This window comes from Schistocerca nitens, chromosome 6 (genome assembly GCF_023898315.1).
Source record: "Schistocerca nitens isolate TAMUIC-IGC-003100 chromosome 6, iqSchNite1.1, whole genome shotgun sequence".
NCBI classification, from domain to species: Eukaryota; Metazoa; Arthropoda; class Insecta; order Orthoptera; family Acrididae; genus Schistocerca; species Schistocerca nitens.
This window is the reverse complement of record NC_064619.1, coordinates 114,684,337-114,709,112: the sequence shown is the minus strand read 5'-3', so window position 1 is coordinate 114,709,112 and position 24,776 is coordinate 114,684,337. Positions and strand designations below refer to the sequence as shown.

Genomic DNA, 24,776 nt, shown 5'->3' with positions numbered 1-24,776 from the left:
GAAAATGGTTATGTTTGGCTCAATATTTCTGAAAGAGACTTCCAATGCTTTTTTGAGTCCATACCATCTCTAGTTGCTGCACTATGCTGTGCAAAAAGGTGGTCTGACACAATATTCGGAGGTATCCCATAACTTTTGTCGTCTCAGCGTATTTTATATTCACATTAAAAAGGAAGAACAAGGAAGGTCATTAGGGATGGAACACAACCTCAGCTTGAGGGAAGGATGGGGGAAGAAAATCGGTTGTACCTTTTGAAAGATCCATCCAAGCATTTGCCTTAAACAATCTAGGGAAATTGAGGAAAGTTTAACTCAGGGCTTGAACTGCTGTTCTTCCAAATGCAAATCCAGTGTCCCACTACCTCATCACTGCTTTCAGTCCCTGTCCGTATTGTCCTTCTGACTGCTGTGTGAATCTTATGTTGAAGGAGTTACAAATTTCAGGGTCATTTCCTCTGTACTTCTTGGAGTTTTGCATAGTCCATGCTTTCCTCAAATATCAGAAGCAGGCAGTTTACTTGCTTGCTTTTGTTGTAACACCAAATCAATTATTCCATCTGGAATGCACAATGTTTCACTTTCACTTCATACAAACAACATGCGCTTTGCCACTAGCTTCTTGAAATTTTTTTCTCCAGTCATGTTATGTTTTGATTCCTTTGCCTTCTTACAATGTCTTCAAATAGAGTTTACTGTGCCTGATCCCATGATGAAAGTATTTTTCGCGACTAGTCCATACTGTAAAATTTACTGTATATGTCTCATGATCTTTCCAATATACCAGGTTGTTATAATCCTTATAACAGCTGCATGCTTTAAGTGTTATTTCTTGGGCCTTAATGGGTTTTCCTCATACAGATATGTACACCTGCTGTCATTTATAAAGTTTTTCATAATAGCTTTTTTATTATGCTGTATGCTCCAATACCCAGTGGGAGTAATTTTCTTCTCTTGAATAGTAATTTTCTTCTCTTGAATTTCCACAGCTTAGGCTTTTGTTTCATTGCATTAGCACCTCATTGATGTGGTGCCACTTTGTAGCCATTTATTCATTGCAGTGGTTGTTCTCCACTTTTAACACAGACATACTAATTTTATTACCACTCTTCAGTAAACAGACAGCAGCCGTCAATAGACATTACATTTGTGTCAAAGCATGCTTCTTTTAGCGGCAGCGAAATCATGAACCTATTGAGAGTGGGTGATCTATTTTTGTATTGTTTTACAGTTTAAAAGTAAGCATAAAAATTCTCTAAAATAGGGTGAACATCACCAGTGATATGAAGGAAACAAAACTTTTTCTAAAGTTTGATGTATGTATTTATTGGATGTGTTTATTTGCTGTTGTTGGGGGCACTGGAAACTGGATTCATAGGAAGCCAAATGTATACTAAAGTTTTGTTTGTTTTTACCCAGCTGTTGCTATTCGCATCATTTTTACTGCATCTTGTCCCTCACTGAAAAATCACAAAAATTGCTGCTTATGAAATGTGTGTATACAAATGAACTAGAATGACCTGAACTGGTTTACTATGTGCAGTAAGTTTTTAAAATACTGTACTAATTCGTAATTAATTGTATAGCTGTAATTTTAGCTATTTCTGGTTCTGTCATTAGTTACCTCTAAGTTTACTTAATGTACTACTTAAGGTTTCCTGCTAAAGGATGCGGTGATTTTGTATTTATTTATTTTAAAAAAGTTAAGTTAACTGTTCTTGAATTTCAGGGCTATGCATTAGTGGAATATGAAACTTTCAAGGAAGCACAAGCAGCAAGAGAATCTCTTAATGGCACTGAGTTTCTTGGACAACAGATAGGTGTAGACTGGTGTTTTGTTAAAGGGCCAAAGCGGTAAGTGTTTCTCGTATCCCAGTTAATTTTTTACAATTTTTCCCCCACATTCAAATATAGGTTTGGTGGGTGGCAGAATACCACAATGGGAGGGGTGAGGAGGATAGTAGGGAGATACATGTCATTTCAGGGCAAAATCGAGAGGTACTTTCCTTTTTCTGCTGAAGTTTTTATATTTACTTATCTTATGTAATGTATTGTTCTTCAAGTAATTAGGCTCCTACACTTCCTTGGTGTTTACACCACAGACTGGTGCACAAAAGTGCACTTTCAAATATTGCAATTAGCTGACATTGTCATGATGCATTGTTATTTTGCTCCAACTAACAATGTGTATGTATGAAACAGTTGAAAATCCAGGATGGAATGTAACAGTATTATGAAAATGATACTTGCTACTCACCATACGGCAGAGATGCTGAGTCACAGATAGGCACTACAAAAAGACTGCCAGAAAGTGAGCTTTCGGCCAACGAGGCCTTCATTGGAAACAGACAATATACACACGCGTGTACTCACACAAGCATAACTCACACTTATATGACCACAGTCTCTGGCTGCTGAGGCCAGACTACCCAGACAATGTGGTGTCGTGTGTGTGTGTGTGTGTGTGTGTGTGTGTGTGTGTGTGTGTGTGTGTGTTGTCTATTTCTGACGAAGGCCTTGTTGGCTGAAAGCTCACTTTCTGACACTCTTTTTGGTGTGCCTATTTGCGGCTCAGCATCTCCGCCATATGGTGAGTAGCAACTATCCTTCTCATAATATTAATGCACGTATATGTACATAAAAGGGTCTTATTCATCCAGAGATTGCTGGGACTGTTTAACACTAGAATGTCCAGCTTTGAACTATCCTGTATGCCTAATGGAGGTCAATTTGACTGATAAGGTTTTTACAAAATGTAACGATATTGTGTATTTATTGTCTTTAATATAGCTTTTATTATTTTTTCATGTATAATAATAATAATGTGGGTACATTTTTAGTTGAACATGGCTCTGCCTAAGATGGGATCGGAGATGCCCTAAACAGGATTGCAGTAGGTTATAGTGGGAGGATGTATAGGATAGATCGTGCATATGTATAATAATTATGTGGACACATCTGTTGCAGAGATATTACCCATGAGTCACAAGTGGTTGAGAGCAGGAATGGAATAGAGAGAGAGACAAGGATATTGCATAGGTTTGGTGGGTGGCAGAATACCACAATGGGAGGGGTGAGGAGGATAGTAGGGAGATACATGTCATTTCAGGGCAAAGTCTCAAAAAAATAGTTGAAATCCTGACGGAGAATGTGATTCACTTGCTCCAGTCCTTAGTGGTACAGAGTCATGAGAGGAGTGTTTCTTTGTGGCTGGACAATGGGTATTTGACTTTTGTAATTCCATGCCTTATGGTCATTTCCGGTGAAGAACATAATTTTTCTGACGACTATAGTGACTCTACTTTCAAAGCAGAGAACTGCTAGTTGTAATTACACTTCTGGTACTGAATATGCATGTTAACCACTTCAGTCTTCATAAATTAATCTGTCAACTGTTTGTTTCTGAATATTAGTTTCAGAAGACACATGTTTCATGTCTTTCCAAAGGAAGATTTTCTGCAAGCAAAGAGCATTTTTGAGGTCATGACTTTTGGCCAAAATACATACATGCTCCTAGAAGATACTGACAATCTACCCTTTCTACTACCTTGTCTCGCGTTGTCACAATGTAATTTTTAAAAGCTCCAAAAAGTAGATTTATCTCTGTTTAAAAATTCGTTTTGGGGGAGGGGGGCTGGCACATAGGTATGTGTACATCTACATCTATCCTCTGCAAATCACAGTGTGGTACATGGCAGGTGTGAAAAGTCACGCATGCCTCTGATTTGTGTGCACAGGCCACCACATGCAGACACAGGAGTCTCCCCAACTCGGATGGAGAGACACATGCAACAGTCATGCTCCTGTACATAGTTCTCTCTGTGTTGTTTTTTACTACACCTCACTATCAAGATTCCATTTTTGCTTGCTTTCAAATCTGTCTTTGCGATAGAACTTTGGTTGATTTGTCTGACAAGAAACACAGGGAATGTGCAGAATATTATTGTGTGTTTCTTTATTTGTGGCTAATAAATTCCATGAACTATGCAGAGTGAAATGAAATGACTTGTCTACAATGTCTCACAAATAAGAACAACCTGGAAACAACAGAAACAGTCTTAGACAAAATAAAAAGCCTTTGTTCGTACTTCTGATGAATATTTGTTAAAGTGGAGGAGTGATTCAAGGGTTATTGATGTGCTGAAGCTGTCCTTTTTCCTTTATGACATTTGTGATTCATAAATAGTTACTTTAGTGAGAGAGAATAGAACAGCACTGAAATCACAAATTAAATAGCTGCTTCCATTATTGTATGGATACTGCAGAACCATATTTTTGGTTCTGCAGAGTTCAAGGCATTCCACCTTGCTTCAAAATCTTGTGTGGTGTGCAAAACACTATTTTCTAAGAGTTATAAAGCAAAAATCTAATTGAACACTTGTGAAAAATATCACTTCCCCCCCAACACACACACACATACACACACATGCATGTTCTGAAATCTTACATGTTCACATATTCTGGGACTGTTGATTGTCCGTATAAAGCATGAAATAAACCTTTCATTTTCCAGAGAAAGAAACATTTAAGTGGTCGTCACCTTACCTTAATGTGGCTTTCCAGGGATTTCACCAGATCTTAGGAAACTTATGGGGTGATGTTACATTTCTATGCAGGAGATATCTTGGAGTGAACTTCAGATTGGTGTGATTGTCACTAGCATCAAGAATTTAAAGTATCAGAGTTAAGCTTGTTAACAGGTGTGGCATGAAGTCACATATAGTGTCTCTGTATTTTGTATTTTCCATTCATTATCAGTGGTCTGATGTAGCAGAGGGAAAGAGCAAGGAAATGGGACTCCATATTTTGTGTTACCGCAATAGTTCCACATTTACTCATGGAAAAGTTATGATGAAAAACACCACTACAAATTGTCAAGGCTGTCTACAATTCAGGTTCAGAATAACTGACGATGTGGACCCTACAGATGCCCAGAACATACCTTTCTGCATTCAGTGAATCAAAGTTTCACGAAGGGTGATCACCTTACTTCCTTTAGAGAATATATTTCTTAAGAAAATTAGAAACCTTAGCAGCATATGTCACCCAGCCTTTAGCAGAAATATGCATTCATAAAGTACAAGGTGTCTGTAATTACAGTTCCAGTTTCAAAATGCTATAGAAAGTGTGTCACTGCTCGGAATGATGTCAAATTTGAACAGCATACTATTGATACAAGGAAAAGTCAGGGAACAACATTGTTAGTGTATTAATGTAAATGGGCTCGCCTACGAATAACATGCAAATTGTGAAATGATGGCTATAGAGTTGCACATTCCACCGTCTGTACTGTTCAATGTGCCTGACTGCATAAGTTCGGCAGTCAATTTGTGGCACTGTTAGTTAAGTAAGTACATCCACAACGGCCAAATCATACCACATCGGATAGGAAAAAATTGGTTTTTAATTGTCCTGAGGCCAAAGATTGCGTAGAAAGCAAAATAACATTATATTTTAATTGTTCCACATAAAAAGCAAAATGACATTAGTTTGTAATTGTGAGACTGGTGCAAGACATGTTCAGTATGCCGTCCACTGTTTTTCGCCTCAAGTTGAAAGCGACAAACAGCGTGTTCCACAACAGATGGGAGTGTCCACATTCAGAATGTGTTGCCCAATGCGTGCTTTCAGTTGAACTACTTATATAATGGGAGCACTGAACACATCATCTTTCAGATAATCCCACAGCCAGAAGTCACACATCTTAAGATCAGGTGATATGGATGGCCAGCTACACAGAAATGATGACTTATAATTCTAGAATTTCTGAAATGCCTCTGCAGCAGCCATTTCATTGGCTGTGCAGTGCGCAGAGCAGCACCATCTTGCATAAAAATCATCATAAACACACAGCCACCATGTTAAAGGGTTGGAAAGATGTTGGTGCACAAAAGGCCATACTAGTATTTCCCAGTGATGCTACAGGTAGCAGGACCCAAAGAACTGATCTCTTTGGGGGAAAAAAATACGGCCCTACAATAAACCATGCCACCAACCCACCCCACACTATCACCTTTGTAGTTGCTGTGTGTGTGTGTGTGTGTGTGTGTGTGTGTGTGTGTGTGTGTGTGTGTGTGTGCAGATTTTCCATTGCCCATATTTTGTAGTTCTGCATATTGGCATCTCCTTGGAGGTGGAAATGGTATTTATCTGTCCATGGAATGTTCCATGGCCATTCATTGTTCATTTCCATCCAAGCAACAAATTCTATAATGAATGCTTGTCTCTGACAGACCAGCAGAAATCATCTCTTGAACATTGGTGATTTTGTGTGGATGTGCAGGATGTTTTGTAGGTTTTTATGCACCATACTCTCAGCCATTTTGAGCATTCAGGCAATTCCCCATGCTCTTCAAGTTTGCATATCAGCGCTCAAATCCTCCTGCTGTTCTGTGACAACATCTTTGACAGAGGTCGGATGAACTGCTTTCTTCCCTCTGCCATATTGCACTTCAAAAGGTTTGGAATTTTGCAATCTTTTCTCCAGATCCTTAGCAACGGTCAGACCAGTGCCTTTTTTCATACCCTTGAGTGTCCGGAAGTTCTGTAAGGCTACTGGTCCACAGTCACTATTCTTGTAACAGAGCTTTACCAGCAGCATGTGATCCCTCATGGAAACAGTCATGTTGGGAGTGTCTGATGCAAACTGAGGAACAACCCTGTGCTGCGCATCTGTGGGTATGCAGATTCTGTTGCTTACAGCGCCATCTATTGTTCAGAGATTTTCATTAAATTCTCTACACCCCCCCCACCCCCCACCCCCCCACATCATTACTGTGATGGCTTCAAAACGGAAAAAGGTGGTCGTTTCAATGGAAGAAAAACTTAAAGCTTTAAAAAGAATAGACAACGGTGAAACTTTATTAAAAGTGGCGCAAGATATAACGTCGGGAAAACCACAGTTGGAGTCTGGAAAAGGAACCGCAATGGAATTGAGAAGTGGTGTTCTCAGCGAGCAACCTCGGCTATTTTGGAAGATCGGAAAACCATGAAAAAACGTGATTATGAAAAGTAAATGAAGCTTTGTTCCTATGGTTTACTTAACAAAGGTGTACCCATGTCGGGACCTATTTTGCAGGAAAAAGCCTTAAAGTTTCGTAACGAACTAAACAAAGGTGAACCTGATTTCACAGCTAGTGTAGGCTGGCTCAATAGATGGAAGAAAAGATACGGAATTCGGCAACTTAATGTCTGTGGTGAAAAGCTTTCAGCAAATTTTGAAGCTGTTCAGTTGTTTAGGAATAAACTTCACAAGGTATTGGACAAGGATAACTGAACAGGCCATCAAATATTTAACTGTGATGAGACTGGTCTCAATTACAAAATGTTACCGGAAAAAACTTTAGTGTCAAAGGCCAAAAAGGCAGCGCCAGGCTACAAACGTAGCAAAGAAGGAGTGACAATTCTTGCATGCAGTAATGCCACAGCAAATTTGAAAATGAAACTATGATAGGTAAGTCAAAAAATCTGAAAGCATTTAAAAATGTATCTAAAAATGCTTTACCAGTGGAATATTACAACCAAAAAAATGCTTGGATGAGCTCAGACATTTTAAAGAATGGTTTTTTTAACGAGTTCGTGCCACAAACTGAAAAGTTTTTGAAAGCCAACAACTTGCTGCGCAAAGCACTGTTGCTTCTAGACAATGCCAATTGTCATCCTAATGAAGATGAACTTCAAGATCAAAATATAAAGGCCATGTTTTTGCCTCCAAATGTTACATCCTTGTGTCAGCCTATGGACCAAGGGACCTTAAAGACACTGAGGAGAAACTACCGCAGAAACTTGCTTTCCTCTTTAAATAATGCTATGGACAAGGGAGAAGACGTGCTAGAGCAGTTGCGCCATATTAATTTGAAAGACGTAGCTTATGACATGTCCCAATCTTGGGAGAGTGTTGGAGCAAATACAATTCCAAAATCCTGTAAAACTTTGCTACAGGAAAATCAAGAAAATTCTCCAGATGATGAAAATCTACAGCAGCAGACCGAACCAGAAAATACTACCCTGCTTTCATTGTTACAAAAAGTTCCGGAATGTACTGACGCCACAGAAGATGACGTAAATGAATGGATTGTCCAAGGTGAAGAATTTGAAATGACAGATGAAGAAATAGTCAATATGGTAAACGAAAAAGAAGACAAGAAGAAGCAGATGTAGTGGAGGAAAGTGCACCCAAGATTTCTCACAACGAAAGACACAAGGCCTTAGAAACTGCTTTAAAATATGTAGAGCAACTGGAGGAAACATCGTCTACTGAGGCTTTACTTCTTAAGAGACTACGTGGGGGGGGGGGGGGGGGGGGAACCAGCAAACAGCAGGCAAACAAAAGACAATTACTAACTTCTTCACACAGTAAATATCTATTGAGTCTAATTTGATTTGTATTGTATTAAATGTTTAACTCATTTATCCTACTTTAGTTTAATTTTTTTTTTTTAATCCGACCTTCCTGCTTATCCAACCTTGCCGCAGTCGGTTTAGGTCGGATAATTGAGACTACTGTACTTTAGTTCCTGCCTAGTTTTCTCAAGTTGTTCTGCTGTTATGTATACATTTTTCTTATCAGTGTTGCTTCTTGTGTTTGTCAAATGGAGATATTGTGTAATGTCTTCTTCTTTCTTTTTACAGCACGAGGAGAAGCCGCAGGAGGAGATAAACATGTTTTTCACTATATTTACAGACTTCCATTGTGTTTCTTTTCATTATTCATTGTTCATTGGTTTTTTATCTCAGTTTTATGTACGATAGAGGTTCATATGAAAGCTCTTGTAAGTTATTACATTGAAGGACTATGAAATATTTAGAGAAAATAAATATAGTTTTCCATTAACTTTCTTTGTTATGCTTATTGTTACCTTGTCAACAGGACATTAAACCCTAACCTGTCTTCCTTCTTTCGTTCTTTATTGTCACCATTTTAATATACTTCTGTGTCTACGAGAAAAAACAAAGAATGTGTGAAAACAAGAACTACATTTCTTGTTTATTGGAGTTTGCTATTACTATAAAATAAGTCAGATGATAACTCAAAATGTGTGGGAGAGAATTGGTGAAACATAACTTGAAAATTAATTACAGGGACGAATAAAAGACAAAAGAAGAAATAATAGTTAAATGTGTTGATGTAATTTGTTTCATTACTTAAGATATTTTGCCATTTGCAGTATAATGTTGCATGTGAAATATGAAAAGAACTGAAAAATTCTACCTTTTAGAAAATTTTAACACATTATGCCCTTGTTCCCACGGCAGCTACGGAGAAGCGTAATAAACTGAATGCTTGTAAGTGTTTCAGTTAGACATAGCATCCAATGGAGAAACTTTATTCATTGAATTTGTATGTACTTATTTTCAGTCCAAATATCAAGTACATGGTGATTTACAGTAATTATTGTCATGTCCTAGCACACGTCCTATCACCAGCTTGCATGAAGATGTGGCCTGCATATCTCTGTCAGGGCATTAACAACAATGTGGGCTGAGGTCTGCTGGTCACCTTTAACAGTGTGAGGAGGAGTAAGTCTTCTAGGGTGCTTAGCACAGGTGATTCTGGAATGGAGAGGAAAAGTTGTGATTTGTAGGAAGTAAATAAGTAGTTTGACCTTATTTGGAGACAGCAGCTTTGTATGTTTGCAAATCAGTGAGTACACCCTACCACTCTACATGTTAGGCCTGTCCAGCCACTCTCAGTTCCTGAGTTCTGCCTTTCGCTATCAAACAACAGCGCTCTGCTTGCAACTTGTTCTGATGACACACAATAAAATACCTTAACCCGCAACTGGAGACAACTGCAAGATAGCGCTTGTTCCTCTCTATGTTCTGACAAACAGAAAATATGAATTATTATTTGTTGTGACTTATACAATCGGATATCTTATTCACACTCAGTGACAACTGCAAGACAGCACTTGTTTCTCTGTATATTCTGACAGACAGAAAATATCAAATGCTACTAGACAAACTCTATAGTGTGTTTCCTTCTTTAACAGGCTGAGAACTCTAAGATAATAACTGTTACTGGATACTTACTGGAAATTCCGTTGTCTACCCTTGAATGTGTAGTCTTCTTAGCACCTTACAGCAGCAACATTAAAGTATCACTCTATAGTGACTTGGAGGCTCAGCAGTGATACTGTGCCCTCCAACTTGGCTGTGGTACTGGCAGCTTTTGTTTCATAACCCACTTGGCTCTCTGTGCCTGTGGCTTGTATACTGATTTCTCAGTGCACTTGGTCACTTTCTCCTGACTCTTCTCTAATTTGTGGAAACATGTGTCCTCGGTTGAAATGATTTTTAGACACACACAATCTTGCTACCGTTTGCATGTTGCCTTGGCTGTCTGGCCAGTGTTACCAATGTTGCATACAAACCTGTTACTGCCTGACAGAGACCATGGCTGTGTGGGCACTCCACTTTTGCCTCTGCATGTTGTCACTTGTATGGCCTACTCTGTTCCCTGCCAGCCATATGTTACATGTATCGTGTGCCTCCTTATATTACTAAAATTTGTTAGCCATGGCACTTCCTACATTAGTAAAATTTGATAGCCATGACATTTTAGTCACCATTGACATCCTGTCTGAGAGTCATCTGCAGATCTCTGCAAGTGAAACAGTCTCACATGTTTCAGTTTTTTGTAGAAGGAAATTTCTAATCGGGCATAGATCATAATCATGATTATCATAGGTCTGCAACATGAATAGTTAAATATTATGATAATGACTTGTAGAATAATAACAAAATGATGAACTATTATATTTCAGTGTGATAACTATTGGAAACCACTTAGCAGCGGTATGGAAAGGTATTGAAGAGTGTAAAGTCATATTCTTATGAAGAAATTTCATAATTATGGACAGTTAAGGCTGGAGATGTCTATTAGCTATACTTATAGGAATCAGTTGATACTGATTTGTTATCAGTAAGGTTGGAGTAGAAATTGGACAGTCCTGTTGATTGAAATGATTGGTAAGTGGCAGAGCCAGTAATCACAGACCTCAGATTGTCTTGTAGTCATATCACCACTATGTTGCACATTCACAGCTACATTAAGCTGTTGGGCAGGAATCAGTGGTGGACATCTTATGCAATGAGTGTGCAAGCTCCTGCTATGCTTGTACTGCTCACAAGACTTGTTGACTGTTGAGTGCTGTTTGTCACACTGTTATGACGACGAAGGAAGGTGCTTTTTGAAAGGTAACAGATGAGACACATATTTTACTGAATAAACGAAAATAAGCTAGGGCAATTCCAGCTGGGACAATTTCAAGTTACTGGTTGTTTAATTTTACTATCAATTTATGTCATTTTGTCAGATGAACAAGGTACCCAAGCCAAAAGGAAACCGGTTGGTAGAATTCCGCATAGAACATAATTTAACCATAGCTAACACTTGGTTTAAGAATCATAAAAGAGGGCTGTTTACCTGGAAGAACCTGGACACACCGGAATGTTTCAGATTGATTATATAATGTAAGACAGAGGTTTTTGGAACCACATTTTAAATTGTAAGACATTTTCAGGGGCAAATGTGGACTCAGCCCATAGTTTATTGGTTATCAACTGTAGATAAAACTGAGGAAACTGCAAAAAGATATGAATTTAAGGATATGGGAACTGAATAAACTGAAAGAAGTAAAGGTTGTACAGAGTTTCCGTGGAAGCATTAGGGAATGATTGACAAAAACGGGTTAAAGGACTTCAGTAGAAGAAGAATGGGTGGCTTTGAGAGATGAAACAGTGAAGGCAGCAGGAATCAGGTAGGTAAAAATATGAGAGCTAATAGAAATCTTTGGATAGCACGAGAAATATTGAATTTAATTGATGAAAGGAGAAAATATAAAAATGTAGTAAATTGTAGGGTGTATAATAATCGTGTTATTTACGATTGTTCAAAGCAGAAAAAAAAAACCATAAAGACTTCTTAAGGGTTAAGTGAACATTGTGGAGACTTTGACACCTTAAGCCATAATATTCGGAAGCAGCAGCAGTCAAACAAGGAAAGCCAGCATGTGCATCGACATTGGTCACATTTCTGCCCAACGTGGAGTCGGGCACCACTTCAGAAACTTTGCAACATTGGTGAAAACAGTGAATAAATACTTCTGACAAACAGGCATTAAGAGGTCCTTCGATGCGAGAAAGAAGTCACAAAGCAACGTCATCTGGATGCTTAGTCAGGAGATGTCATACTGTGCCACAATGACTTAGCTGCAACACTTCTTGATAGATGATTATGATGGTGATGATGATGATGATGATGATGATGTTGGTACCATGCCAATAGGTCAATGGAGAAGATGCCAACCCAGGTATTACCAGAAAGAAGTTTGTGTGGCAGTTACCCAGGTGGCTGGTGAGGACAAGGGGACTGCAGCCTCATCAAATGGGTCACCTGTGAACCTAGAGGTTGATAAAATGCGCAAGGAGACGCCAAAAGTAAGGGTCGCTGGATAAATTCTGGAACTGAGCACTCTGTACCATGCCATAGCCACTTGTTAATAATGCAGTGAGCGATTTCACACGGAGAAGACCTCATCACTGTAGCACTGGGTCACGGGTACAGCACTGAATAGAAGAATATGCCACCAGTGTGCCTCTGCAACACGAGCTGTCACCATATCAGTGGTCACTGGAATTTGCATGCTATGACTCCACCGCTCTGCAGCCGTGAGTAATTGAGAGAGTTAAAACACGTTGTATAACTCTGTTTGTTTAAAGGGTCTTTTAACTCAACAAATGACTGTTAGTGGAACCACCAATGTTTCTCTCACACCTGGCCCACTGAGCCAAGGAAACAGCCCACTCCACTGCCCAAAAAGTGTCGCATTTCCTCCTGCCATCCCAAACAAAATAATGACATTTGCTCACCTCTGTCAGTGACGCTCAATATCTAATGTCACTAAACCCCGACCTGCTACATTTGTATTAGAATGGTAGATTTTTTATTGTGAATGCGTAATTGACTTCATGCGGCCGAAGATTGTATGAGGCCAAGTGCTTGTTCTGTGTTGTCAGCTTCCATTTCTGCAGTCTAACATGCTTCAGAGCAGTATTTTCTACTATTGGTGACATTACATCTGTTACTTGCTTAAAAGGTTTCAACGGGCTTGCATGAACAGTAGTTGTTTTTGTGGGTAACTGTAACTTGACGTTAACTGTTGATGCATGCGAAAGGGAATACAAATATCTAAAAAAATGAGATTGATAGAAAGTGCAAAATAGCTAAGCAGGAATGGCTAGAGGACAAATGTAAGGATTTAGCAGCATATGTCATTAGGGTATAGATAGATGCTAAGGAAGATTGAACAGACCTTTGGAGAAAAGGGAACCACCAGTTCGAATATCAAGAGCTCAGATGGAAAACCAGTCCTAAGCAAAGAAGGGAAAACTGAAAGGTGGAAGTAGTATACAGAGTGTCTATACAAGGGAGATGTACTTGAGGGCAATAGAGGACATAGATAAAGATGAGATGGGAGATATGGTACTACGTGAAGAACTTGACAGAATGCCAAAAGACCTAAGTCAAAACAATGCCCCGGGAGTAGACAACATTCCATTAGAACTACTGATAGCCTTGGAAGAGGCAGCCATAATAAAACTCTTCCATCTGGTGAGCAAGATGTATGAGACAGGCGGAATCCCCTCAGACTTCAAGAATAATGTAATAGTTCCAGTTCCAAAGAAGGGAGGTGCTGACAGATGTGAGTACTACTGTAGGCGCCCCGGTGGTCCCGGTTGCCTACGGTGGACTGGAGGCCAAGCGGTGACCTCTCCAGTTGTCAGGATCCTAGGAAATGACTGTGGACGTGTCAGAAACGCCAAAGAAACATTATTAATTCATGACCCCTTTATTCCTGCCGAGTACAATGTGGCTTGGTGATATCAACGACCTTCCCCGAGTCCTCGCTGACTCAGAGCGATGACGCCAGCTCCGGGCTGCACCAGTCTTGCTAGTGTAGCACCGCGTGCTGTGACGTAGCATGGAAAGCCCTTACTTCGGCCACGCGTGGCTGGTGGTGCTCGGCTGGCTAGCCGGCAGACAACAAGCCGCTGCGCGTAGCAGGCTCCGGGTTGGAGTCCCGGCACTGACGGCATGAGAGGCATTCTCGTAGTGAGGAGTGTACTCAATCCCACCCCTTCTTCTTCCCTGCTCCTTCTGGTGGCTCGGCCGCGGTGGACGGGCGGAACGGGCTGCAGTCCCCCAGCGTCGTCAGCTCACCCCGTTGTGACGGCGGATGCACAGGGCCTAGGGCCCACACGATCTCAACGACGGCTCACTGATGTGGTCAGCATTGGTGGCGAGCGAGTCTGCCGCGATGTCTGCTAATCCTGGGTTGATGATTGACAGCAGCAGCAGAGAGGACCAGAGCTGGTACTGTCCCCTCACGTCTGCTGCTGGATGGGCTGCCCTTACTGCAACATCTCCTTAATAAAGATTAACATGTCGATCACTGAGCTGAGCGCTACGCAGCAACACAGTACACATCTAACTGCGAGTACCATGTTGCTATCAAAGCTGGCTTATTTAAAGGAAGCACGAGCGACATCTTGACATCATGCTCATTTGTAATGAACGCATTCGTTTCACTTATACTGCTGATTCATCTGTCATACTCGCCTCTTAGGTGTTCTTGCGACAGAGTTATGTGTTGTTACGGCAGACGTACGCGAAGTTGTGAAATGCAGTACAGCTGACGCTATACCTCTGTTTTACACTCTACAAAAGTCTCCGTCTAACACAAACCCGGGTGCTAAGCAATTCTCTCTTGCCTGTTGTGTGTAACCTGGCCACTGCCACTGCGTGATTACACATTCCGATATATGTGCAATCCTGTTACCTCCTGGCTAACCTACTGCCTCTGTCTCTCGGCATAGGCAATGAAACTTTAACAATAATCCACGTTTTCAACTCTTTACTATTCCACGACACTACACTACTTAACTATTAGCGTAGTAAGTCATAGTTGCAAAATATTAACACGTACTCTTTACAGAAGACTGTAAAAAGTTGTGAAAGCCCACCTCTTGGAAGATTAGTTTGGATTCCGGAGTAATGTAGGAACATGTGAAGCAATACTATGACTTCTCATGCAAGACAGGTTAAGAAAAAGCAAACCTACATTTATAGCATATGTAGACTTAGAGAAAGCTTCTGACAATAGTGACTGGAATACTCTCTTTCAATTTATAAAGGCGGCAAGAGTAAAATACAGGGAGTGAAGGCAGTTAAAAGAGTCAAGGAGCATGAAAGAGAAGCAGTGGTTGAGAGGGAATGTGACAAGGTTGTAGCTTATCCCCAGTGTTATTCAATCTGTATATTGAGCAAGCAGTAGAGAAAAGAGAAGAAAAATTTGGAGTAGAAATTAAAAAATTTGAGGTTTGCCAATGACACTGTAATTCTGTGAGAGACAGCAACGTACTTGAAAGAGCAGTTGGACGAAATGGGCAGTGTCTTGAAAGGAGGATGTGGTCTTCAGTCCTGAGACTGGTTTCATGCAGCTCTCCACACTATCCTGTGCAAGCCTCTTCATCTCCCAGTACCTACTGCAACCTACATCCTTCTGAATCTGCTTAGTGTATTCATCTCTTGCTCTCCCTCTACGATTTTTACCCTCCACACTGCCCTCCAATACTAAATTTGTGATCCCTTGATGCCTCAGAACATGTCCTACCAACCGATCCCATATTCTAGTCAAGTTGTGCCACAAACTCTTCTCCCCAATCCTATTCAGTACCTCCACATTCGTTATGTGATCTACCCATCTAGTCTTCAGCATTCTTCTGTAGCACCACATTTCAAAAGCTTCTACTCTCTTCTTGTCCAGACTATTTATCGTCCATGTTTCACTTCCATACATGGCTACAATCCATACATATACATTCAGAAACGACTTCCTGACACTTTAATCTATACCCGATGTTAGCAAATTTCTCTTCTTCAGAAACGATTTCCTTGCCATTGCCAGTCTACATTTAATATCCTCTCTACTTCGACCATCATCAGTTATTTTGCTCCCCAAATAGCAAAACTCCTTTACTGCTTTAAGTGTCTCATTTCCTAATCTAATTCCCTCAGCATCACCTGACTTAATTTGACTACATTCCATTATCCTCGTTTTGCTTTTGTTGATGTTCATCTTATATCCTCCTTTTAAGACACTGTCCATTCCGTTCAACTGCTCTTCCAAGTCCTTTGCTGTCTCTGACAGAATTACAATGTCATCAGCGAACCTCAAAGTTTTTATTTCTTCTCCATGGATTTTAATACCTACTCCGAATTTTTCTTTCGTTTCTTTCACTGCTTGCTCAATATACAGATAGAACAACATTGGGGAGAGGCTACAACCCTGTCTCACTCCCTTCCCAACCACTGCTTCCCTTTCATGTCCCTTGACTCTTAAAACTGCCATCTGGTTTCTGTACAAATCGTAAATAGCCTTTCGCTCCCTGTATGTTACTCCTGCCACCTTCAGAATTTGAAAGAGAGTATTCCAGTCAACATTGTCAAAAGCTTTTTCTAAGTCTACAAATGCTAGAAATGTAGGTTTGCCTTTTCTTAATATAGCTTCTAAAATAAGTCGTAGGGTCAGTATTGCCTCACACGTCCCCATATTTCTACGGAATCCAAACTGATCTTCCCCAAGGTCGGCTTCTACCAGTTTTTCCATTCGTCTGTAAAGAATTCGCGTTAGTATTTTGCAGCCGTGACTTATTAAACTGATAGTTTTGTAATTTTCACATCTGTCAACACCTGCTTTCTTTGGGATTGGAATTATTATATTCCTCTTGAAGTCTGAGGGTATTTCGCCTGTCTCATACATTTTGCTCACCAGATGGTAGAGTTTTGTCAGGACTGGCTCTCCCAAGGCTGTCAGTAGTTCTAATGGAATGTTGTCTACTCCCGGGGCCTTGTTTCGACTCAGGTCTTTCAGTGTTCTGTCAAACTCTTCACGCAGTATCATATCTCCCATTTCATCTTCATCTACATCCTCTTCCATTTCCATAATATTGTCCTCAAGTACATCGCCCTTGTATAGACCCTCTATATACTCCTTCCACCTTTCTACTTTCCCATCTTTGCTTAGAACTGGGTTTCCATCTGAGCTCTTGATATTCATACAAGTGGCTCTCTTTTCTCCAAAGGTCTCTTTAATTCTCCTGTAGGCAGTATCTCTCTTACCCCTTGTGAGATAAGCCTCTACATCCTTACATTTGTCTTCTAGCCATCCCTGCTTAGCCATTTTGCACTTCCTGTCGATCTCATTTTTGAGACGTTTGTATTCCTTTTTGCCTGCTTCATTTACTGCATTTTTATATTTTCTCCTTTCATCAATTAAATTCAATATTTCTTCTGTTACCCACGGATTTCTACTAGCCCTCGTCTTTTTACCTACTTGATCCTCTGCTGTCTTCACTCCTTCACCCCTCAGAGCTACCCATTCTTCTTCTACTGTACTTCTTTCCTCCATTCCTGTCAATTGTTCCCTTACGCTCTCCCTGAAACTCTGTACAACCTCTGGTTTAGTCAGTTTATCCAGGTCCCATCTCCTTAAATTCCCACCTTTTTACAGTTTCTTCAGTTTTAATCTACAGTTCATAACCAATAGATTGTGGTCAGAGTCCACATCTGCCCCTGGGAATGTCTTACAATTTAAAGCCTGGTTCCTAAATCTCTGTCTTACCATTATATAATCTATCTGATACCTTTTATAGTTCAATTCTTTTATCTTGGCGGCTAGCGCATGCCCGCCCAGACGCGGGAGATTGCTGCGTTGCCAGTTGCACACGACGCACGCGCCAATAGAAGCAGCGCCATAGTATAGCATAGTTCGCAAGCTTATGTTTAGGGGGGAGCGCGCAGTTCATGAAGTAAAGCCACCACGGCCGCATTAACCCTTTCGCTGCTACAAAGACGTGCTCGCTGCATTCCGCGCTGTGCGCGATTTTGTCACTGCACTGCTCGCCTGTGCAGACACATCGTGTTCCGACTGCTTTGACACACTTATCATTCGATTCCACAAAAAGTATTTGGCCCAAAAATTAGATTTTTACACATTTTCTTGACTGATACCTTCCCCCAATAAATGACTTAATTTTGTTTCGATGTTCAACGCAGTTATTATGCAGCATAAAATATAGTAAACCATTGCAATAAATTTTGAAGAGTTTGCAGAGGTAAAAGTCCCTAGAGTATACTTTCCGTATGGTCGATTTTAGTTGCCACAATGTTGAGAATGAAATGTGGCCAAGATACCTAAATTTCATATAAAATTTACTGTATAAGAATATCTCATTTAAGTACCACATAGGTGTCGTATGTAATATTGATAAATATTCCGTCTTTCGTGACTGTAACAAAAGTTTTATTTACACTGAGCACGTTTGGCTTTATTTTAAAGCACTTCAATCAATCAAAAGGAAGTAGACAAAATACATTAAGCAAAACTGTGGACTTACAAAAACATTAGGACTTGAATATACCGTCTATCAGTGAAGTGCTCTGAGCTATGTCAAATATAATTTTTGTGTGTGGCACACACAAACATCATTTATTTGCTAAAACACTGATCAGCCAACACAAACGTTGAATATTGTGTTACCGCAGCACAAAACTACGAAAGGTGACTTGGCAATGGAGGAGACAAAAAACTGTCCACCGAAGATGCTTCAAAAGAGAGAAACGCGTCTGGTCTAAATAAGTCGCTTATTACAGTTGCAGAAGAGGAATATATTTCAGTACCATTGGTAAAACTGCGACTGTGGAACAAAAACAAGACAGAGAACATGAGTACCATTGTGTATGTGCCATACCTTTCATTGAATGAAGTGCTTTAAAAAAAGCCAAACGCATCCGGTGTAAATAAAACTTCTGTTACAGTCGCGAAAGACGGAATATTTCTCAATATTACATACGACACCTATGTGGTACTTAAATTAAATGAGATATTGTTATACAGTAAATTGTATATGAAATTTAGGTATCTTGTCCACATTTCATTCTCAAAATTGTGGCAACTAAAATCGACCATACGGAAAGTATACGCTATGGACTTCTACCTCTGCAAACTCTTCAAAATTTCGTGCAATGGTTTACTACATTTAATGCTGCATAATAACTGCGTTGAACATTGAAACAAAATTAAGTCATTTATGGGGGAAGGTATCAGTCAAGAAGACGTGTAAAAATCAAATTTTTGGGCCACATACTTTTTGCGAAATTGAATGATAAGTGTGTCAAAGCAGTGGGAACACCATGTGTCTGCACCGGCGAGCAATGCAGTGCAGTGATGACAAAATCGCGCACAGCGCGGAATGCGGGGAGCACGTGTCTGCAGCAGGGAAAGGGTTAATGAAGAGACAAAGCACTAAAGTTTCAAAAAATTGCATTCAAACGAATATAATTCGTGAAGTAAGGCACTTCGATATTGTTTTTAAATAATGAAAATATTAAGCACTGCACAAGGTTTGAACTCATAACCTTTCACTTCGAAGCTCAACACCTTAACCATTACGCTAACGCAGATCGTCTGATTATAATACGCCATGAGGACTTTAACATGTCACTCAAAATACTGACAAACACTGTTGGTATGGCTATGAATTACTCACGCTTTGTCGAAGTACAATAGGAAATAAACAATTACCGCTGTTCTTTATTGCGAAAAAGCGGTTCGTGAGATTGATACAAACACCTTTCCTTGCTATCGCCTGAATTAGGAGTCTTATTGCTTGTTTGGTTTAATTAATTAATAGAATATGAAGCAATTGGTATAAAGAATGCTTTCTCCAAACTTTCTATAAAAGAAAGTCCATCAACACATTGCTTTTGTTCTATTACTTTATTTATGACTGAACGTTTCTAAAACTGAAGACACTCGTCCATGCTCTGCACTGCAGTCGAGATCTGGCAACGTGGTTCTCTGTTCATTGGCTGACTGTGTTTTGTGACGTCAGGTGCACAGAATGAACCTAAACTCGGCCGCCAACATAAATGACGCGCACTTTAGTATCTCCAAGATTCTTCCATATATACAACCTTCTTTTATGATTCTTGAACCAAGTGTTAGCTATGATTAAGTTATGCTCTGTGCAAAATTCTATCAATTGGCTTCCTCTTTCATTTCTCTCCCCCAATCCATATTCACCCACTATGTTTCCTTCTCTCCCTTTTCCTACTCTCGAATTCCATTCACCCATGTCTATTAAATTTTCGTCTCCCTTCACTACCTGAATAATTTCTTTTATCTCATCATACATTTCTTCAATTTCTTCATCATCTGCAGAGCTAGTTGGCATATAAACTTGTACTACTGTAGTAGGCATGGGCTTCGTGTCTATCTTTGCCACAATAATGCGTTCACTATGCTGTTTGTAGTAGCTTACCCGCACTCCTATTTTTTTATTCATTATTAAACCTACTCCTGCATTACCCCTATTACATTTTGTATTTATAACCCTGTATTCACCTGACCAAAAGTCCTGTTCCTCCTGCCACCGAACTTCACTAATTCCCACTATATCTAACTTCAACATATCCATTTCTCTTTTTAAATTTTCTAACCTACCTGCCCAATTAAGGGATCTGACATTCCATGCTCCGATTCGTAGAACGCCAGTTTTCTTTCTCCTGATAACGACGTCCTCCTGAGTAGTCCCCGCCCGGAGATCCGAATGGGGGACTATTTTACCTCCGGAATATTTTACCCAAGAGGACGACATCATCATTTATTCATACAGTAAAGCTGCATGCCCTCGGGAAAAATTACGGTCGTAGTTTCCCCTTGCTTTCAGCCGTTCGCAGTACTAGCACAGCAAGGCCGTTTTGGTTAGTGTTACAAGGCCAGATCAGTCAGTCATCCAGACTGTTGCCCCTGCAACTACTGAAAAGGCTGCTGCCCCTCTTCAGGAACCACACGTTTGTCCGGCCTCTCCGTTGTGGTTGCACCTACGGTATGGCTATCTGTATCGCTGAGGCACGCTAGCCTCCCCACCAACGGAAAGGTCTATGGCTCATTGGGGGGGAGGGGGGGGGGGAGGATATAAGATGAAAATCAACGAAAACAAAATGAGGACAATGGACTGTAGTCAAATTTAATCAAGTGATGCTGAGGGGATTAGATTAGGAAATGTGACACTTGCAGTAGTAGATGAGTTTTGATATTTGGGAGAAGAACGCTCGAGATTAGATAGGTAGATCATATAACTAATGAGGATCTACTGAATAGCATTGGGGAGAAAAGAAATTTGGGGCACATCCTGACAAGAAGAAGGGACTGGTTAGTAGAACACTTTCTGTGACATCAAGGGATCATCTATTTAGTGCTGGAGGGAAGCATGGGGAGTAAAAATCGTAGAGGAAGACCAAGAGATGAATATAGTATGCAGATTCAGAAGGATATAAGTTGCAGTTGTTACGTGGAGATGAAGAAGCTTGCACAGGATAGAGTAGCACGGAGAGCTGCGTCAAACGAGTCTTTGGAATGAGGAGAACAACAGCACCCAAGCTGATGTTATTGAATTTTCCTCAAGTTTTCCTGTGCACCTATTTGGAATGAGAGTGATTATGTTTATTTACACACATCTTGTAGTTTCTGAACAGTATAACAATAATGGAAGTTTCTGAATGGAAGAATAGGTCAAATTACGGTAAGACAACCACTGACCTTGACCTACAGAGGACTGGTGTGTGGTGCATGGAAATAATGCAATAGAAAACAGTTAACACTACCTTTTGAGCTCTTGCTTTGTTCCTAGTAAGAACACATACATTTCTGAACAGTGGCATGCTAAAATTGTAAGTTGATACATTTCTTGTCCTCATCTTCTTATTTAAGTTAAGCTATCTCGGTTCCACATCAAGCTAAAAAGCTTATCTACGGGATTTGAAATTATCACCAGATACTGTGGTTAAAAAGTTGAAATGGAATCTTGAATGTAAAATCAATTTTTATAAGATGTAGAAAAAACTTTCCTTTGGTTTCACCAAATAAGATTCCTTAGTTACTGAGACAGCTGTCCTCCAAGTTTCAGCTTGCGAACATTACGGGATTAATCAGCAAAATATTACCTCCTTGGTACTTTCCTAGTACTTTAGTTTTGAAAACTTTGCTGCATTATTTTAAGGTAGGTAGAGAGTTGTATTCGACAGAACACATCTTAATTATTACTGTTTTTAATTTCGGACAGCAGCTGAAAGCTATACTTATAGTCTTACATACAGAGCGAAAGAGAAGGATGCACAGTGCTATTCATATCACATCTTAAAGGACATGATTTCATACTGTGTACTGTTGTGAAATAATTTCATAAACTGAATATGATCATAGAAGTCAAAAGTTGTGCTTTCAGGCACATACTTGACAAATTGACAAACAAAGCATGTGTTTATTTTTCTAATATTTTGATGGCTGTAAGCAAGAGGGAAAGTAAATGCAAAGATCAAAATATTATGACAATGAAATAAAGTACTCACTAAACATTTACTTATGTAAATAAATCAGGAGTAAAAGTAACAAATCACTGAATAGTAGAGTCATCAACAGGTACTTTAACAAGTCTGAAATTTCATTAGCTTTTGGATGAACCCATTTTTGAGCTAGAATATGTGCCCTGGGACTGCAGTTGAAAAGAGGCGGGGATCAGGATGTAGGGTTGGGGAAAGGTGGCTGATGACTGGAAGGGAGGCAGCAGGTGCATGAGACAGGAATGCAGAAGTAAATGCTTTGTTATCATGCAAGCAATTTTCATTGTGTTAATTGATAATAACATTTCACCAATTTCTCTCCTGCTATGCTGTTCGAGTCGCTTTGCTCGTGAGCTTTTGTACTCGAGGTACAAGTTTCTTACTACCCCACCCCCACTCTTGTATGTGAACTTTTGATTCAGTTTTATTACTGAACATTTGTTTTCTGTGAAAGTTCCTGCTGTTGTTACACAGAATTATATGCTCTTTTTCTTCTTTGTTTAATAGGTATTTTGGCGTGTTTTGGTTTTCACAGCAGTTTGCTATTTTGCCTCCCCATTTCCCACTTTTCTCCTCCATCTTGGTCTTGTCAATCCGAACATTACATGTTCTGTGTGCCATTGATCATCCATTTCTTACATAGGAATATGATCTTATTTGCTTTGTTTTCTTGGGCATCCTATCATTTTCTATTCTCCACTAACAAATAATGTATGTTTGAGAAATGTTAACAAATCTTTTCCTGTACAAGGTCTTGTAATTCATTATTATATTTTTGTCCCTCACACTCTGTTTTTCTCAAGGATATATGGATATTTAAAACAATTTTTTTTCAAATATTCTATGGTTTTTTATTTCATCTTCTGTTATTCACGTTCTGAGTCATATATAAAAATTTGTACGCAAGGAAATAGTGTAATTTAACTTTGTTTTCATTTTTGTTGATGTTTTCTTAAATATTTGTAACTTTGCTCCAAAATAGTCTATTTTCCTGCTTGCATCCTTTATTTGATTCATTGTCTCATTAGTATCATTATATAAAAACCAAACTAAATAAGTGAAACAGCTGTCATTTTTAAGATGTCAAATACTTATTTTGGTCATTTTTGTTCCTTCTGCTTGCAATATGTTGGTCATACCTTTAGAGATGTTTATTTCTTTTACATACATATGTATCAAGCTGGATATTCATAATTATTGTACCTCTTTTGCCTGTTTTCTGGATTAGGCTGTGCAGTGACAGTTTACACAGACTTACCTTCACATATACTTTGTCCATTTGTAAAAATAAATTTCAGTTTTGAAGATGGCCAAGAGATGGTGATGCTAACAATAATAATAATGATAATAATAATATGTCCCATTTTGATTTTGTATAATGTTAATTGAGAAGTCACCTCTAAATGGTATACAATATGTGTGTGCCATGTAGAAATAAATTTGTGCTTTAATTATTGCACATTACATTAAACAGCACCATTCCCTAAGAAGCCACTAATAGTAATAATGAGAACTAGTAATGTTATAAACAGAGATAAAAATTACCAAATTAGTACATTCTTGAAAGTAGTGCTGTCTGGATAAGAATCAAGGTGCCTCCTCCATACTGGCCAGAGTGCCAGATCATTGCAGAAAAAATAAGCGTACACCCTAACACACTGGTGGAATATGTCCTAGCGTAATGTGTGTACTCTTCCTAAAACATTTTATTCTACTGCGCGATTAAAAAAAAAACTTTTACAAACTGACATGGCACATCAAGCATACAACAAGGATCAGTAATCACATAGAAACCAGGGTTGTTCACATTACAAGAGGCTGTTGTCATACAGATATGAGCAGAACACATGGTGACTGTCACCATTCGCACTGTGTTAGCATTGAGAGTAACACGGCTAGGTATACTTACCGCAAAATGGATGAGATTCATTTTATTTATGACGTGGCCAATTGCAATGGATGAGAAGCCACGCAATTGAATCATGTGAAATATCCCAACCAAAAACTGCCATGCCACATATTATTTGCCACCCTGTATTGTCGATTGTGCAAAACCACTCATTCCATGTGCAAAAGCCAGATGCTGGTCACCAACGAATAACAGGGGCAAATGTGGTGGAAGAAACCTTTCTCTAAAGGTTATGCCAACAACAAGTACACAGTCTGTATCCCAAGCCATTGATATTCCCCAATCCTCCGTCTGGTGTGTTGTACATGATGAAGGCTGATCCATTTCATTTCCAATGTGTCCAGGTGTTGCAGGCTGATGGCTACAACAAGCACATGGGATTTATACATCGGTTTCTGCAGG

The 24,776-nt window shown here is 39.5% G+C and overlaps 1 protein-coding gene across 1 annotated transcript in view; it reads left to right on the top strand.

Moving 5' to 3' along the window:
- LOC126263135 (RNA-binding protein 8A) overlaps positions 1–8,830 on the top strand; it is a 73,335-nt gene extending 64,505 nt beyond the window's left edge. The window contains exons 4-5 of the mRNA XM_049960159.1: positions 1,727–1,851; positions 8,629–8,830. Of these exons, the coding sequence (XP_049816116.1) occupies positions 1,727–1,851; positions 8,629–8,656 (153 nt within the window). The 3' untranslated portion in view covers positions 8,657–8,830. The remainder of the gene's footprint in view (positions 1–1,726; positions 1,852–8,628) is intronic.
- Positions 8,831–24,776: the final 15,946 nt, after the last annotated feature.